Raw genomic sequence first — 19,109 nt, 5'->3', positions numbered from 1 at the left:
CTTTCATATTTCTTCCAAGATGCATATGTACATTGGATTTCATGGAGGATATCTGCTTCTTGCTTGGTTATATTAAATGCATATCCCATACATACGATATGTTGATTTGACGCAGTCCGTACCTTTAATTGTGTCTCCCCTTGTTGGGAGAGACTTTTTAGAGTCTTTGCCAGGAGTTAGAGGTGAACGGGACCTTTCGCTTTCTCAATCTTCAGATAGTTGTTTATTAAGTCTTATCAGGAAAGTACAAGCCACTGACGTGACCCAGACATAGAATGAAGCAGAGAATGCAGCAAAAGCCGAATTATCAAGATTACACAGCCTTTTTAAAGGTAAATTGCCCAATGAAATCTTAAAATGCAAGATATTTTCACTTTTCTACCAATGTCTAATAAATCTTCTAGTCACACAGGCAGGAACTGTGGAATTCTCTATCCAATCATCCCAGACCACTTCTACCGCAGAATATGGAGTAGATGGAGAAGAAGAAGAAGGTCTGGAGAACAATAACAATCCTCCATTTTGATGTTTTCTGCTTTTATCTACTTACTATACTATTAAAACCAAAAACTCTAAATTTTTCACCTTGTGACAATCTTACATAATATTCTATCACCTAGTTCACACCATTGTAGATTCTAATTCTTCCCAGAGGGTAGGTAATTTTCTCCATGGATGAAGGTCAAAACCAGTATTGTCCAGGGGGGTAGAACCCTTCAAAACAAGCAGAGAAATATTCTCTGTATTCTGGGTTCCCCCATTGACTGATCACCAAGCCTCTCAAAAAGAATGTTAAATTTGGAATTAATCTATATAAACACAAGAGCAAACTATTCTGCAAGTTATCTACAGAAGTTATAACTTCAAAATATATGCATATATATGAAAGAATCAATAGAAATTTTGCTAAATTTGCACCCAGTTTTGCACTCATCACTTGGTTTATTTTCCTATTTTCTGGAGGAATGGTAATCATTCTTAATACTAATTAAAAGGCAATAAAAGTTTCCTTTTCTCTCTTACATTTTATGTGTCTTTTTTTTATGCATACACACTGTTGAAACAGGCTACGGTTTATCACCCAAAATAAAAAGATACCAACAACAAAGAACTAATGCTAGGAAGCTGTACTGTTGTTCACCTAAATATAATTTTAAAAAGAGGTAATTGAAAGTTCTTACTCATATGTCACATGCGTGTCACATTTCACAGCACACAAGTGTTACTAACTGTAAATGGGAGAAGAAAACCGATATGCTGCTACCCTAATCCAGAGAAAAATAAAATCTTCACTTTAAAATAGCTGCCCGTTCCCACTGCACTGTACTAATGGACCTTCTTTACTGAATTATGGGGAGCCAACTCAGAGAGATGTGGTATAAAAAACCTAATGACTTTGTGTGGAAGAATTCTCAAACATCTTGTGAAAGCAGCAGCTACTTTTTTGAGGGGACTGAAACAGGATGGCAGTTCAGAGAACACACAGACATTTAGGAGAATAGGAGGAGAATGAGAAGAAAACTATCTCAACAACTCTTTGTTAGTTTCAGAACCAACCACTTAGAAATAATATAAATAAATGGTAGAGATTTCCACATCAACAGAAATCTAAGTCAACTCTCTCTAACTCATCCATTCTTGACACGCAGGTTCTATAACTGTCAATGGGAACTTCTTGCTCTTTAAGTCTAAAGAGATGAAAAGGGCTCTCTGATGGCACTACAGTTGTCCTGGCTGGGAAATGAGAGGGTATTTGGGAACCACTAAAATACTCCCAATACTGTAGGCAATTTAGGTGTACATGCCACCTGTACTGAACAAAGCTAAAGGTCACATTGTGCATCCCATTTAATTATTCTGGGTGAGTTCTCATTTTAGAAGTCAGCCAAATCTCCAGTTCTTTCATTGCAGCTGAGGTAAATGGTGTCTTCAAATTTCCTTAGGAAAACTGTGTATTATCTGCTTATATTTGCAGTATATTATGAAGGAAGTTACTTCTCTGTTCCATGACTTACTGGGCCAGGAGTTGGAGTTGATGATACTTGTGGGTCCCTTCCAACTTGGCTTATTCTGTGATTCTGTGCAGTTATTCAGTTTTGCTTTGTCCCTGTGCTGGTTCAAGTACTTAGGTTCAGATGCTATGTATTGTGACAACATGTGTCTTACTACTGAAAGACATGTTTGGTGCCAATAGTCCTCTGACCAGTGTAATGGTTTGCCTGACCGGATACCCATCCATAGGCTAACATCCTGGTCCATCCCCATCCACATGGAGGTTCTGGATGCCTGGGTCTGGGTCTGCCATGGCATCTGGGTCTGTCCCGTACTCTCACTGGCCCTGCTCCTTGGCTGGGGCAGTGGGATGGGTCCTGGCTGCAAAGCCCTAGGAACCTCTGCTCTTCCAGGCTTCCAGCTGCTTTCTGACCCCAGTGTGTCCTGGTGGCATGTTCCTCACATAGGAATTAAAACCCAACTCACATCATCAACGCTTCATATTGAGTACTGCCAGCTGTCTTACTGAACTGCTTATGTGGATGAAGTAGTCAAAATTATTTCTAACCCGTGGTCTAGTTCATATAAAAATTGGAACATCCTTACAATCTAGTGTTTGTGGAGTATTTGCTGGTGCACAAACCTGTTGCTGCAAGAAGTCATTTTTATCCCATAATGCAGAAATTTGGCCCAGATTTCCATCAGGACAGTGAACCTCTTTACTTTGAACCTCTGCTTCTCAGGCAGAGGTTCAAAGTAAAGAAGGTTCAAAGTAAAAGAAGCGGTTCTTTGGTCACTTGACAATGCAAGACATATTGTAAAATAAATTTCTGAAAGTCTAAGAGCAAGCTGTGAATTTAGGTGGCTAGAAATTTGAGATGATTTTTCAGCTGAATGGAGAAATAGGTGGGCTTATTTAGATTTACCATGAAAGACCATGAGAACAGAAACCTGACTTGTACATCACACCCCATGCAAACACTTCACTTCTGAGTCAAGTGCATGGCAATCTAACCTGATCACCAACACTGCGGTTATGTTTTATTGCTATAATAAGATCTGTATTTAAATGTTTCTAAATTAGTACTTGCAGTAAGTATTTCCCCACTTTAGGAGTTCACACCTTAATAAAATAAATGTAAAGGTGGCACCTGACTGTTTTGAATTAGCCTGTGGCTACCCACACAAGCGACTGTGAGAAACCCTTCAAAACAATTCTCACTGCAATTATTTTTCCCAAGTGGTAGGCAGGTATTTCAGCACATGGATTCCCTCCTTGCAACCTTTGGAATAGTGATGTATATCATAGACAGCAAGGGTCTGTAGTTAAGTTATACACTGAGAGAAGGGGAAATGTACTTTCTTCTTCAAGGATGATGATCCTTATTCCTTTTGTTTTGTTTTGTTTTGTTTTGACTCAACAAAGCAGAGCAATAGATACTCCAAATCAAGGTCCTGTTTGTGTTTTTTTAATCTTGAACTACAATTACTATTGCCAGTATTCTTATAATATAATGCCCAATCATAGCATCTTATTATCTGCTTTCATAATTCTTTAATGGCATCTCACTTCAGGAATCTTAGATCACGCAGCTTTCATGCAGAAACACTAGCTTTCTGTTATCATTACTTCTCATTTTATTGATTAATTTATTTCCATTTCCACTATTTTGTTCTAACACATTTATGAATAGCTATGCTCTTTTCAGAACCCATATATTTCACCTTATCTTGTTTTGATTGAAACTTCAGCTAATCAAAAGAGTGACTAAGTTGCAGTTATTGAGAAAAATTGCTTAATTATACAGTGGTCTTCAGTGATTTATAAATATGGCTGTAGTTTAAACACATGGGCACTGCACAATAAGCAACAGGAATGTATTCTTGTGTCATAGTTTTGTAAGGTCCAAGCAAAATGTCAGGGATCAGAGAGTAATGGCTCTTACCATGGTAAAAAAGTGTCTTACCAAGGTAAAACACATCTCCTGCCCCTACCACTTGTGTGGTACAAACCTGCTACCATGAGGAGCTGGCACAGTGCAATGTCCCTGACCTTGCATAGTTCCCCCTCTTGTTCTTGCTTGACATTTGCAAATGTTAGTCCATGTTCTGCACTAGGAATACACTTGTCTTCCACATTAAGATGTAGTCTAATAGGAGAGGTCAGTGCCAAGTATTGAGCATGTTTATCAGAAACTTATCTTGTATCACAGATTTTCCAAAAATCTTGCAGTTACTGGCATAGCCCTGATCTCTTAACATGTGAACAATTCGTACATGGCCTTCCCCCAAGGTCTGAGATAACCATCTACCCTAAATATGTTTTCAGGACTTAACGGTACTTTTATAAGTATGCTAGCTGAGAAGATTCTCCATTCTAGTCCTGTTTATGCAAAAAATAAACAGGTGTTTTTTTCTTTTTAGTATGGGTTGTTTCAGCATATGCAGTAATTGAGAAAAAAAAGCAACACCAGAATGTGACTTACGTCAGAGAGAAAAAACTATGTTGCTGAAAAATACACTGCTTTCTGAAAATACATAGGAGAAAAATACATGCCTGGGAAGAAAAGAGGACTTACATCTTTTGACTGCCGGCAAGAGGCTTTTGACAAATCATGTCACAGAATCACAGAATGGTTTGGGTTGGAAAGAACCTTAAAGATACCCAGTTTTAAACCCCTTGCTAAGTGCAGGGACACCTTTCATTAGAAGTTACTCAAAACTCCACCCAAGGTTGCCACCTTGAGCATGTACAGGGATGGGACATCCACATCTTCTCTGGAGATCCTGTGTCAAACCATCACCATCCTCAGTCAATAATTTCTTCTGAATACCAAATTTAAATCTGCCCTTTTTCAGTTTGAAGCCATGACCTCTTTGTCAATCACCTGCTTTTAACAAATTATTTGCTGATAACAAATGATTTCCTTTTTGGGCTGTTTGAAATCATCATTTTGCAGAAACTGCTTTTTCAATGAAAAATGTTTTAAGACAAGAATAAATAGAATGCCTTATTTGAAAAGATCAGTAACTAACCCTTTGGCTTCTATTACTGGGAGATTGCTCCAACTGTTAGCACAGGAAAAATCTGCTTTTAAGAGATTTGGAAAATAAATGGAACTGTTGGATTCAATCTTAATTGGTGAATCATGTCAAAAGCTAAAGGGCAGAGGTCATGTTAACTTAATACTGTCAGGAACTGCCATGTGAGGCTGCAGTCATAGCTTCCAAAGTTTAAAAGCAATTCTTGTTTTCTTTCTCTCAGCAAAGTCATTGCTGCAGTCCAGATCCAAGAGGCATCAGCTATCCCATTCAGAACTCAGGACAGGCATGAAATCCAGACATTTTCTAATTTGCAATGCCGCCTTCTATTTTCTGAATTTGAACAAGAATATGTACTGCAGTGTGCAACAGAAAATAGTGTTGTGTCTTAGTGAGCAAGAATGCACAGACAGGAAAAACAGTGAAATCCCTGTCCCATTTAAAGCAAGCATAAAATTCCCCCAGACTTCACTAGGAAAGGGATTTTATCTAAAGAACCCAAATTAGTCTTGAGGAACATTTGAAACTTCTCATAATAAAGGAAGTAAATCATGCCTGTCTTTAAAATCCCATTTACAAAGAACCAGTTCGTATGACTCACTCAATTGTTCATTACATGTGAACTTAGGGCGTTCTCCTTTTTGAACCTTTCAGGCTGTCTTTTTGTAAATACAAATATTGAAACATTGTTATTAGAGAGATGAAGAGACAGAGAATACCTAAATAAACTACTAAGTCAACAATTACACAACTGGTGGAAAACTAATAAAGGCCAAATTTTTACAGATTTTCACTGATGTCTACTGAGAATAGCCTTGCATGGATCTCTTCTTTGGTAAGAGGTCACATATGTTGACTGAACACATCCAACCTTTGCATATGACACACATTGCAAGATTTTTTTATTTTTATATGGACAGCAGCTTCTAGCCTTTCAGACTTATTCTCAAAGTTTCACTGATGTGACTTTCATGTGTTTTTTTGTTACATGGAATTAGAGTTGGAAAAACCTGTGTTGACTGCCTACTTAGATATGAAATTCAGTAGATAGACTATTTCCTTCATACTATGTATTAGACCTGTCAAATAGTTCTAGTGTTCTCCCTGCTTTAACATAATCTCCTACCTGTAGGTGCTTCCCTTAACACAATGAAGAAAAAAAGTCTATCTATCTATCTATCTATCTATCTATCTATCTATCTATCTATCTATCTACATCTCCTTCTTATATGGAGAAAAGCTTGGAAGAAGATCACTTAAAGGCATAATACAAGTGGAAAAGGAAAAACAGAGCTGTTATGTTTTTCGTTTCTTATCTCCTCCATGGTTTTAAGTCAATGTGCCAATTTATGAATTCTTATTGTTTGGATTTGGCACTATTGCATCACAAACTCTGTTATGAATGATTGTGTGTCCTTTCTTTTGTACTGTGAGATTCCTTGGACAGGAAGTATTGTTTACTATGCTTCTGTACCACATTTTTTCCAGTCTTTGGATCAGAAGTCTGTGGGTCATTGCACTCATCAAGTAATAACGGACAGGCAAAAACTTGTCATGCTCTTCCTGGCAAACCCAGTTTCTGTCCTACTAACAGGTTGCCCATGAGCTGTGGTTTGAGAAATATTTCTCCAAGCTCATTTGTATTTTTAACATATTCCACACTTGTAGTCCAAGAATTACCTTCTCTTGACTATGCCAAACATGATTTCAGGGCAGAGTAAAGAATATTCCTGTTACATTTTAATTTCTTTTAAAAAAACTAAATTCATTTGTTTATTTGTATTTATAGTTCCAAAAGTCTTTAATGCAGCTAGATGTCTTTGAAAACATTGCTTATTTTTGGTACTGCTGGTCAGCTTAATTGGGCAGATTGCAGATCTTTTTACTAAACCACACTTCTTTGAGGATATAACATCCAGATTGCCTCTACCCTGAGGGCATATAAATTAAAAACTGCTACTATTACACATATTCCCATGTGGCTTGAAATACTAGTAGAATATATAATACATTCACCCACAGTCAGTACACGACCCAGAAAAGAAAAAAGAGAACGAAAGTGCTAGAAAATTATGATACTGGCTGGCACTTGAGGACCTCAGCTGTCAGAAGATAAGAAGGCAATTGTTGGCCTGAATTAAAAGAACTTCACATATTCTACTATATAAACAGGTAAACATATCACTTAGCCTTCATATTAGTTATGGAGTAAACTAAAATGGATTTAGACCATGGCTATTTGGGTCCAAAAAGTTCTTGCTCTGTCTTTCAATCAAAAGCCTCTGTTTTGAGAGAATAGTGTCAAAGACATTGCTGTATTTATAATTTAGCAATGATAATAAGTGTGAAGTTCACTCCAATTTTGTTGGCACTTGCTACTATCACATGATAGAAACTATTCAATCAGTGTTTGGCTAAGAACAAATTTCCTCCAACAAACCTGAGACAACCTTTGTTTAACTTAAAAATACCATAGATGGTAATTAGTTGTGTAATATATTAAAGAAGTAGTCAGCTTTTTAAGATCTATTTTTGTCTTAGGTTGACTCCCAAGGTAAATTGTGGATGATTCCAGGGTTATTATTTGAAATAATCCAAACCAATGAAATAACATACTTCTTAAAACACAGGCTTAAATAATCTTTTTCCATATCTGATATTGCAGTTATAGTGCAATTTATTTTATTGTAGTTTATTGAAGTAGTGCAGAAACTGAGGTCTGGTGTTAGTAACTAAAAGTAGTTTCATTTTATAATAGCAGAAATGAAACTGTTGAGACTCTTCTTCTTGGAGTATATTATTTTGAACATATGCTATTTTTGGATATTGTGGAAAAATGCAAATTCAGAAGGTTCTAATTTGGCCAGAAATATGAACCCAAACATGATCATGCTACCAGCTTCTCAGATGCTAAATAGAAGAAAACAGAGAATTCTTTGTTTCCTGTGAAAAATGATGAACAAAGAGAACTTTTGATGTTTATTCTTCTGCACCCTAAAGAAAGATGACTGTCCAAAATAGTGCCTTTGTGGAATGATGCAACTAAGACAGAGGATTCAACCTTATTATGATCTTTCCATCTTCCTTCAGCCCTTTATCAAATTCTTCCTATTGTTCTGCATTGAAGAGATTTAGAAAGCTCTTCTTCAATGACGTTTAAAGCTCTTATTGCCTAACAAAGAACAAAGACTATTACTGCAATTAAATATTTATGATGCATTCCTAGCAATGTCCCTCATATATATGCCCCTCAAATCAATTGCCTACTCCAAAGTTACATTGCTTGAGAGCTTAATGCAAATTCTTAATTTGTGGGTAAACAATCAAACCATTGTCTTCTATGCTTATATATGTTTTTTATATATTTCCAAGAAAAAAATATTTAGAAAGAATATAAATTTTCAACTGGTGTAGTGATACTCAGATTTTTTTAAGCACAAGGATTATTATGAGAAATGCACAAGCAGATGAATTTTAATTTTAGTATGCTCGTGTTTTAAAAGAAAACACTGCTTTTACTAACGGCTTTTCAGCGTCTATTTAAAGGAACGGGAGACCAGTAACGAGGTGATGATATTTCTAAATGAGCCGGGAGAGGGAGCCCCTTAATAGGGCGGTCAATTCCTACGCAAGTCTGTCTGCCGCTGTTTCTGAAATTCTACACAAGCTTAAAAGTAAGATGAAATGCGAACACTGCAGAATGAATCTTTCTTTAGCTCTGTTTTGCAGGTTAACTAGAGATAATGAACAAAATTATAATTTTCTGTCATGCTTTCTCTTTTTTGAGAACAACGGAGACTGATAGTGAAGTTTCCATGGTCTGCTTTCCCTACTCCAAAATTAATACAAAATGACTCCTCAAAACTTTAGCAGAAAGTGCCTTTCTGGTACAGTGCTGTGCAGCTCTAATTATACTATGAATGCACCACATAAATATCTGTGACTCATCTATGTGTGAAGATAAAAGGCGAGTGGGGGTCCTTAATTCACGTTGAGGATAGACAAAGGAGAAAAAAACCCAAACCATTATATCCAAAATTTCTTTATCAGTAATTTTAAGAGACAATATTGGAATTGCCATTTATATCTGCCTTGGTTTATAGGGCACAAAATGGATCTTCCAACTATTTTCCCACACAATTTTCTCTGACAGCAGTTACCGCAGCAAAATACCATGCTTTACCACTCAGCTTGTTTTCTGTGAACATATGTGTTTACTTCTCAAACTGCAAAATTAATTTTGCCATTGCCTTTTGTAATGTGTATTTGTCATAATGTAACATTGCTGATATTTCTTACAAACCACTGAGTTTACTGAGCAAAGGGGACTACTCTGATAACATTGCTTTGATAACACAGACCTTAGCAAGTACAGTTCTCATTAGTTCTAAGTGAGCAGGACTAAATGGCTAATCTTTTTCTCTGCCTGGGTATTTTGAAAATCCTTTACCTATTGTGTCTCAAACCAGTTAAGCAAACACGTGTAACTAAGCTTAAGTTAATTACTAATTATTTAAGTAAATGCTAACAGATTTTGCTGACTAGCAATGGTCTTAGAGCAGGGCTTTGAAATATAATCTTCACACAGTACACAGAAGTCCAATGAGCAACTCAATATTGAAATCATAATTCAAGCTTAAATTCATAAAATGAAACACCAATTCCACTAAAGTCAATGGCAAACTTTCCCAGGATGCAAAAAGGATCAGGGTTTCTAACACTGGCTCCACTACGAGTTTTCCTTGAACAGGGCAAAGCAATGTACCTTAAAGTTTTTATGTAAAGGCTAATGTGAAGGAAACTAGACATCTGTTTCTGTGGAATTTGTTGAGGTGCGAGATTTTTGATGCTGCTGGAAAACAAGGCTCTTTCCACTAATAAGAGAAGCACAAATATCAATGAACTCTCCACAACCCAGCTGAGGGAATTAAACAAATGCCAATCAATTTTTAATATCCCACCTCCAAAATGGAGCTATTTTAGAACTCAACTTTTGAAGTAAGTCCTTTATTCACTTGGAAAAATAAATATAAACTCTCTTCTCTTTACCTGCACTGGTGCCTGCACCGGTTGTGAGGTCCCCACCCATCAGGCCACCTACGGGGTTGAAATGAAATGCTGTAAATGAGCATAATAAATTACAACACTCAAACATTCAAAGCATTTTCTCTACCTTCAATCAGCCTGCTGCAGTACCCACCATTTCTTTCCTCTGACTTCAACAGGCAGTTGAATCAGACCCATAATTATAATATCATAAAGTTTAGTGTTACCTGTATGAGACACTTGCCTTTCAAGGACACACAAAATATGGACGACCCGTAATTTCCTTATTTTAGTTTCATACTTCCACAGCATATGAAAAATTATTTTTGAAAGATATGTATAGTAGTCCTTAATTTGAAAACTGTCTTTAGTTGAATGTTAGTCAGAAAAGCAAATGATTGGGAGGAAGAGGCTGAAGGTTCCTGGACAAGAACGGAACTCAGAAGGTATATATATTTACATAGTTTTTAATTTCCTCAGCCTTTCACAAACATTCACACTAAGGATTTTTAAAACTTCTCTTTGCACTTGGAGACTTCAAATGATTTGTTGAACCTGGTGTACTTGAAGGTCTTGATGTTGCTGGAGCCAGACAGATTGAAATAACCTAATCCCCATTTTTCCTATTCAGAGATGAGCCCTCATCATCACCAGAACAAAGCACAACCTCTTGCTATGTAAGGGCCTGAACTACAGAGCTCAACTGACATTAACCCATCAAGGAACTTGTGAATGAATCAATAAAAATAAATTGTGCATTTAGCCTGTAGACTGATTATTAAAGTAATGAGTGTTCTAATTTACTTGCTTCAATTTTTTTGCTTTGGCTACATTTTCTCCTCAGCTTTATGGTATAGTAAGTTCTTGCATTAATTAAATAGATAAGCTGATTTTTATGAAAGAACATGTTGTCTGCCCTTTTACCCTCCCTTTTTACCCTTTTTACCTCCATTGATTTTCTTCAGTCTTAGTCAACATTCAGCTTTTCTTTTTTTTTTGTCTCTTTTGATTTTTCAACACAGCAATTTTGGACAAACTGTTATGACTGTTAAAAATAGAGTTTTTGTTTCTTGGAGTACAGTTTAAAGTGACCCAAAGCATGCAAGCAGCTGATAGTAGAGCATTTGAAGGGATAGGATTGAACAGAGCCTACCTGTGTTACCTGCACTTGGAGGCCGGTGTGTCACACCAGGAGACATGCTATTCCTTTGCAAAGAAGGGTGAGCCAGTGGCAAAAGGTTGGGGTTTCCCAGTGAGCCAACTGGGTTACTGTACACCAAACTGTTGTGGTTGGACACTGGGATAGAAACTGGCATCTCAAAGTTTGGTGGTGGAACAGCCTGTACAAGGAAAAAAGGAAAACAAAGACGAGGATAGTACAAAAATGCAACAGACTTCAAGTACAGCCTTTTGTACTTGGTGGTTAAAATATTTATGCTTGTCCCTTTCCCCCAAGACTCAAGAAAAGAATTTCAAAAGAGTTACCAAGGCTTTTAAATATGATTTTTCGAATCATGATTCTATCTTCCTTTAATGCAGCTTGCATATTTACTTTGTAAGAAGTGGAAAGATTTTTTATTTTTTTCTATATTTTTCTTGTTTAAAAAAACCTTCTGCCTAATGCAGCTTAATTTTCTATTTCTTTCATTCTGTGAAGTCATAATTGTTCACTTGTCATACCTTAATCTAGTGTCACAGATGACTGCAAGACTGAGGGTACATGACAATGGTGACTTCATTGCATGGAAAAACATTAGAAGGGGCAGAATGCAAAAGGAAAGACTTTAATTTCAGCTTGTGTTGTTTTAGCAACCAGAATTACCCCAAATCACGTAAAAGACACCAACAAATCACTTTTTACTGAGTTTCTATCTTAGCTTGTAAGGTCTTAAAAGAAGTAAAGTTCTCCTCAGAGACAGCTAACAAATACAAGAAATTTAGATACACACTAGTATTTGTGGGGTTATTTTGGGGGGGAGGAGGTGGTTTTTAGTGATGCATTTTCAATATACTCTTTTCATACTTAAATTCGACATCTTCTCCTGAACCACTTCCCTTTGCAAGAGTGCTTTTCAAAAAAAACCCCAAATAATGTACCTCACTAACAGAGTGTGTGAGGAGATGCATATCTGATTATGCTCTCAGGAAGCTCAGGTTTCCTTGGTTGGTTGGGGTTTTCTCAGGTAGCAGTTGCTTGTATTTCTATAAAAGTTATGATTACATTAGAAATCTGTATTTAATTTATTTGTTTAAAAAATTATTAATTTTTCACCTTTTTGATCACAAAAACCTTTTCAGAATTACCTGAGATTTTAAATATTCAATACCTGAATGCAAGCTAAGTACCCCTCGATTTGCAGTTTAGCAATCTTATAAGCTTCAAGAGCTTAAACATATCAAAAAAATTCTTTAAAGTAGCCTGGTAATATATTCCAAGGGAGGAAATCACAGGTTTTAAATTTATTGTTGGCAGCTGATAGTATTGGTGTGTCTTCAAGAACCTGGAGGGAATACATGGAGAGCTGGACATATTATCTGTTAGTCAGGCAACTGAGGCACCCTGACCTTGTGCCCCCCATGTCTCTTCTCTGGCTGGAGCTGTTGGCTATGCCTTGTGTATTACAGCACTATCCATCAAATTACAGTTATCAATTAAGCTTATTTTTTTTCTTTCTTGGTCCTCTCTAGGGACAAAGAAAATTTTACTCTAAATATAGAGGAATTATTTTGCCTAACCGCTGAAACACAGATCAAAATTTTCAGGTTATGAGGTTAAGGATAATTTACACAAATGCCTTTGAATTATTTCAAGGTGTTAATTTATCTCTGATACCTTCTCAGTAGCCTGTGGCCTCCTTTCTGCAAGAGATGGCTATAACAGTAGTTCAGTGGATGGGCCTGCTGGCATTGCTCCCCAGCCTGGGGGCTGCACACGAGAATTTGCTTCCCCTTGCTGAGAAGCTGAAGTGCACTCCCAAGCCTGTATATTTCATAGAGCTGATTGATTTAAGTAGAGGTAGGAAAGGAAGGCGAGGTGTTTTGGTAATCCTCATATTCTACATCTAATCTACAGATGTAAGAATCTACATGCAATCTGCATCCTTATAATTGAGATTTAGGCTCCTTGGAAATAGGTTCATATAGCATAATCTGAAACATTTTATCAGCTTGAAGGTATGTTTTGAAGCAAGTCATTCTTTCTACTGGCCACAGAAGGACCCAAAAGGTTCCTAAATCCCATGTTAGTCAGAAGCACATGACAGTTTGTGGAGCTCAAAGTCAGCTGCTGCTAATTCCTACCTTTTCAAAAGGTTTTAGCCCATGAATTCACAGGAGGATCTGACTAGCTCTTCATGTTTCACCCCAAATTACAGCCTTATGTGAGACATGAATAAGCCAATATGGAGTTTCTCGTTATTGCAGCACTCAGGGCTGTGATGGAGTTCTCTCCCTGGTGTCTTTGAGCCCATGGTCCTGCCTGCTTGAGTGCCAGTCCATGTTGCATTGACTGTTACCCACAGGAGAGCACTTCACACAATATTTTCTTCACCCATGTCACAAAACCTATGAAGTCTGCCCTCTGAGTAGTGGTAGAGACTATTATTGCCTCTATTTTCTTAACATCTTTTCCTAATCTAAATTTCTGTTATATAAACTAAAACAAATGCAGAACTGAAGGTCTTGCCAGAATTCAACAAGCTTGTTTGCTTTCACCACTATGCTCTTCCTTCCATCTACAAACCAAACTGTTCAAGAGCTAGATTCTTCTTTTTGTACATTAGTACAGCACAAAAGAGCTCCAGTCTTGGTTGCTTTTGAGGTTGCCAGTCTCCCTAGTCATCTGAAACTTAGCTTTCATTTTGCCATTTTAAAAATATATTTTTAAAGTAGTTGAATTATTTGTTTAATTTCTGTACTAATAGTCTAGTTTTCATCATTTTACCTACTCTCTGGATCTACTTACATTTATTTACCTAGCACTTCATAGGCAATTTTATCAGGGCGAAGTCAGTTTACTCTTTGCCTTTCAGCACAATATGTACTATATCTGAAATACAGTAGTTTTTATTTTTTCTTCTACACAGTCAAAAGTTAGAGAGAGTAGTTTGACTGGATAAACATCAGTATTAAACACTACACCTCTAACTACAGTTTGCTCTGTTTGTCTGACTTTAATAAAGTCTTACAAATCTCTTACCAAGACCTGCAACCTCATGCAGATTTCCTAGTCATTCCTGGTGGTAAACCACAGGACACATTGATTCCATCTCAGCCTGACGGACGTTAAATTTTTTGGTGCACTTGTGTAATATCTATATTAGTAGGAACTAGGGAGGAACTGAGGCCGTCTGAGGCCACAGAGCAGTTCATGTCCATACCATTAAGCTTTCTCAACCTCAAAAAAATCATAACTGCACATAGACTGACTACTGGGAATTGTTCCTGGCCTGAACTAACAACCAAACAAAGCTAAGAAATTGTCTGTGAGACTGTTATTTGACATCAAAAGGTGTCAAAAGCCTGCTGGGTACTGTTCAAAGGATTCACCTCAGAGATAAGTACACTTCCCACTGCTTCAGCATGTTTGCTTTTTTGTTTTTTGGCCACATTTTGCCTTTTTTCCCCCTCCCTTTGTCTTTTCTCCTTTGGACACCACTGCCAAAGGGGCAGATGGCTCACCAGAGATGATATTGCCAGTGTACAGCACAGTGTAAAATGCATACTCCACAAGCTGTGGTACATGATGCAAAACAAAATGTTGGACACTCAACCCCCTTGGAAGTTAATGAACCAAATATTCTGTGTTAAATATTGGTTTTATTCCTCCCTTGTTCAACCAGGCCTTCATTTATTCAGAGACAGAGATACTTATAGGTTTCTAGAGGGCTATTTCTGTCTCCTCTGCTTTCATCACTCTTATGAAAATTACAAATAAATGTCTAATTATTATCAGATGGTTTAGAACAATATACTTATCCCCAGAAAATTATCTGAGGGAGCATTATTGGGCTTGGCTGTTAGGAGCAAAAGCCAATGTTGTTTTCATTTGGCAGCAGCTTTTTTACATTACAAGACCAGGCCCAGGCAAGGCATTGTTTCATATATTCTGTCAGTAGTGATTTAGAGACTTGGTGACTTTATGATTAATTTTGCTTTCTTCTCCACAGATTTCTTGGTTACCTTTGATGATCACAAGTAAATGAATATATCTTCCCTGACTTAGTTATTCTGATTTGTCCAGTTAAGGATATTACTCTATACAATATATATATATATAAAACCAAGTAGTTACAAATTTCCATTATGCACTAGTTGTGAGCTCTATCTTGCCCATTACATCTTAGCTTATGCCAAGAGAAGGAGTTCCTATTGCATTAGCAGAATATATCTACTGTTTCTTCCTTTTGAGGTAAGCAGCTTGATGGAGGATACAGACCCTGAGCTCTGCATATGAAGTATTTAGAGAAGGGCTATTCTGTCTTACATGAAAAAATGCTAACTTTTGGCAGTTCATCTCTGACACATCTCTGAAGTAATTTCACAAAAATATTAATACACTGCACCTCACAACATCCCAAAAGGTAGGAAGTTATACCCTAAATCACCAAATAATTGCTGAAGTAGGACTATATTTTATGTCAAAAAGTTACATTTAATGAAAGCAACCAGTAGGAAATCCTATTAATTTTGGGAAAACAAAACTCATGTACCATGCTCAGATTAACTGTGTTGTTTCCAAATCTTATTCATTTCCTGAGTTTACAGAAAAGACAATTTCCCAAAATGTTTATCGAGATAAGGAGTGACAGAACTCACTACTACAGGAATGAAGGTTTTTTCTCAAGGTTTTGTTTTTTTTTTTTAATTGTCTTAAGATTTCAGATGATTATAGCATGTCTATTTTGTTAGGAAAGAAGCAGGTAGCATAAGATAAACAGAGGTTCTGAAGGGTCATCCCAAATACATTTTTAAGGCAGAAAAGTAGCTTGGTGAAAACTCTGTCAGTTTGATTTGAAAAAGCCAAAAGTCATCCTTGAAAGAGAAAAGAAATGGAAGAATGACAATTGGTGAGATTTTGATGTGAAAAAGGGTTAAGCATTCTGGCTTATTACAGTCTCCCCAAATGCTGCAGTCATCATTTGTCAAACTGAGTTTTATCCTGAGAAACCAAATGCACGGTGACAGCTTTAGAGCTTTTTGTTCTGAGAAAAACAGTTTTCCAAAAGAAGCAAATAAAAAAGGAGGTAAAAAGATTGGGACATATCTGTATTCCTTCCTGATATTCTATATACATGTTGGGCATCCTTAACCAGCCATTTCAAATATTACTTTATCAAATTTGGTGCATTTCTGATCTCTGGGAAAGTGTTATTTAGTCTTCTTATTTTTTTCCAAAATATTTTTGGCATGATGTGAGAACTCCTTCAAATTTTAATTACCTTGAGTGAAAAATCCTTCTGCTGAGAATTAATGGAAAGAACACTTAGAGTGCTTGAGACAGAATCTGAGCCTCCTTAAGAAGTATCCTCATCTTAGGTGTCAAATTTTGTATGTGCAAATGACTAACACTACAGAAGACACTGCTCATTCTGGGTATCCAGACAATGTTTTTGGTAGATAACCATGCAACTTTTGTATGGGAATGACGAATGAACACAGACACATAATCTCTTGTCTTTTAGAAATAAGCAGTTACCTATGCAAATTCAAATGCTTCTTTGGATCTGAGTCAATATCTGGTTTCCTACTTCCGCAGACAGTTGGAAGATCAACTAAATATAACCTCCAAACCTCCATATTCTTTTTGTTTGCTTTATAAATGTAATATCAAACATAATGACCAAGTATTCATCCTTTGTATGTCTTGTGCAAGCCAAATAGCACATGCAGAGTTATTTCTCTTAAATATCTGGCAAGGCATATGACTGTTAGAAATTTTGACTTGGTTAAAACAAAATTTATCTCATGTTAAAGCATTAGAGAAATGCTGATGAGGTCAAAGCAAATTCTCTGATAAAGCTGTAAAATCACCCCAACACACAAACATGTCTGAATCCTGCCATTAGGCTCTCATGCAGTCTGTTTCTCTGCAGTGAGCAAGTAGCTGTAACCCTTCAGTGCTGCAACTGAGTTTAGCAGAGACAATTGGGAATTGAAGTTACACACACAAAACACACTAATTACTATATAAAAAGGAATTTCATTTCCACATTGTTTTTTCTGTATCACCACAGAAAGTATTGTGTGGATTTGTTAGCCTGTCCACAAAGAAAGATTTCCACTGTTATTTTTTAGGTATAATTTGGGCAAGTGATGTGGTAAAACAGTTCTGTAAATCAAGTGAATATAGTTCATATATGAATATTTCACTTCCTTCCGTAGGTTTCACCCATAATGGGCTTTGTCTGTGTGTCAGAGTTAGAGACTTGAAAGAAAAGTATGCTGTGAGAAATTTTCTGACCACAGTGTTTAGTTACATATTTGGCTATTAAAGCCTCTTTCTAGCAGAAATTATTTCCTTAAGAAGCCAGAACTGAAAGGGTTATGGTTTGTTACTGCAGCAGTTACCAGCAGACAGCCATCTAACCTTTGGTACTTACAGGTATTTTATGGCTCTTGATCATATTATCAAATTCTTCATTAATTTTTTTGTATTTTTCTTCAGTGCGTGGGGTGAGAGCATAAGAGGAGTCAGGATCAGGGCTTTCACAACCTTTGCTTTCTTTCTTGTGCAATGCCTGCCAGGTTCAGAGAAATATCAGAAAGTAAAAAAAATGAAAAGGAGCTCAGAGTACTTACACATAATCTTTGCCTGCTGATCATTAGATCAATATCTTCATTAATTTTTCTGTACTTGTCCTCAGACTCAGGGCTGTGACCTACTGAATCGTCTGCATCAGGGTCTGGACTGTCACAGCCATTAAGTCCTTTCTTTCTCAATGTCTGAAATACATAATTTGGAAAGTTCCATCCTTGACAAAGGCTGCAAGAAAGACTCAGTAGTGTTAAAGAAACACAAATGGCTCATCATAGGAAAGTTTTACATTATGCTTTAAGGAAAGAAGGTGACTAATGATCCACCACACTGATGCTGTAGGTCTCCAATTATGAGTGCCAAGTGAGGACCATACAAGACCTCTCTGCTGAAGCTGGAGCCAATCAATAAAGAATGAATCTGGCAACGAGCAAAGTACCTATGCTAGTATCTCCCCTGCTCCATGATCCCCATATCCCACAGCATTTAGGGTTTAAGCTAAACACACAGAATGCAATTTATTTTGACATAAACCAAATGTAACATATCTATCCATACTGTTTACAGTGGAATACACTGATGTTTTTCTTTTCTTTTCTGAAGGATGCAGGAGGAGGAAATGAAAAAAGAATCAAACCTGCAACATATTTAGGAATAGATTTCTTCACAGAAGAATAATAATTACCTAAACTGAATTCTAGGAATGACTTTAGCAATGTCATTCCTAAGTGTGTATGCTTTTGATAGTACAAGAGGGAGGGCAGAGTTGATAATATGGCTATGAAATAACAATGAAGATCTTCTAGACATAGTGTTTACTTTTTATTGACTACACTTACAGTGCTACAAATGCACAGGGCTGAAGCTTAATGTACTGGGAAAAGCACTGCTAAAACAGATGCTTAGTGAAAAGTCAAAATGAAAGAATTTCATGTTCAGCTACTCAAATACTCACGACCATGTTTATCATCACTAAGATAGCAGAGTTGAAAAATCTTAAAAACAGAATGAAATCAGTAGCTTGCAATTCAGAATAGTTGTCTGGCTTCAAATAGGTTTTAAGTGACCTACCTTTACAGAACACCAAAGAACAGCCACAGGCCATATTAAGGTAAAAGAATATGAGAAAAAAGTGTGGACTCCTCAAGTACAAGCAAGAGTACATAAAGCCAATATATTAATGATTCTCATATTTAGGTTCAAGAATATCTCACTGAAAAACTCTTCAAAGTCCAGTTGGCTGTCTACAAATTTTTAAAGTCAGCTTGCAGTC

General features: G+C 36.7%; 1 protein-coding gene across 15 annotated transcripts in view; it reads right to left on the bottom strand.

Moving 5' to 3' along the window:
- The window catches only part of MEF2C (myocyte enhancer factor 2C), a 136,466-nt gene that overhangs the window by 19,481 nt on the left and 97,876 nt on the right, over positions 1–19,109 (bottom strand). For 11 of the 15 annotated variants that reach the window (XM_048290841.1, XM_048290843.1, XM_048290846.1 and 8 more), the window contains 3 exons: positions 17,881–18,024; positions 11,234–11,420; positions 10,084–10,131 (listed from right to left, as the gene is read on the bottom strand). In XM_048290841.1, coding sequence (XP_048146798.1) covers positions 10,084–10,131; positions 11,234–11,420; positions 17,881–18,024 — 379 coding nt within the window. Of the gene's footprint in view, positions 1–10,083; positions 10,132–11,233; positions 11,421–17,681; positions 17,820–17,880; positions 18,025–19,109 lie in introns of all 15 variants that reach the window. The other 4 variants (XM_048290844.1, XM_048290847.1, XM_048290842.1 and 1 more) reach the window with 2 other exon arrangements.

Source organism: Corvus hawaiiensis, chromosome Z, assembly GCF_020740725.1.
Source record: "Corvus hawaiiensis isolate bCorHaw1 chromosome Z, bCorHaw1.pri.cur, whole genome shotgun sequence".
Classification (NCBI taxonomy): Eukaryota; Metazoa; Chordata; class Aves; order Passeriformes; family Corvidae; genus Corvus; species Corvus hawaiiensis.
Note: the sequence above shows the minus strand (reverse complement) of the source record. Positions and strands in the feature narration are given on the sequence as shown.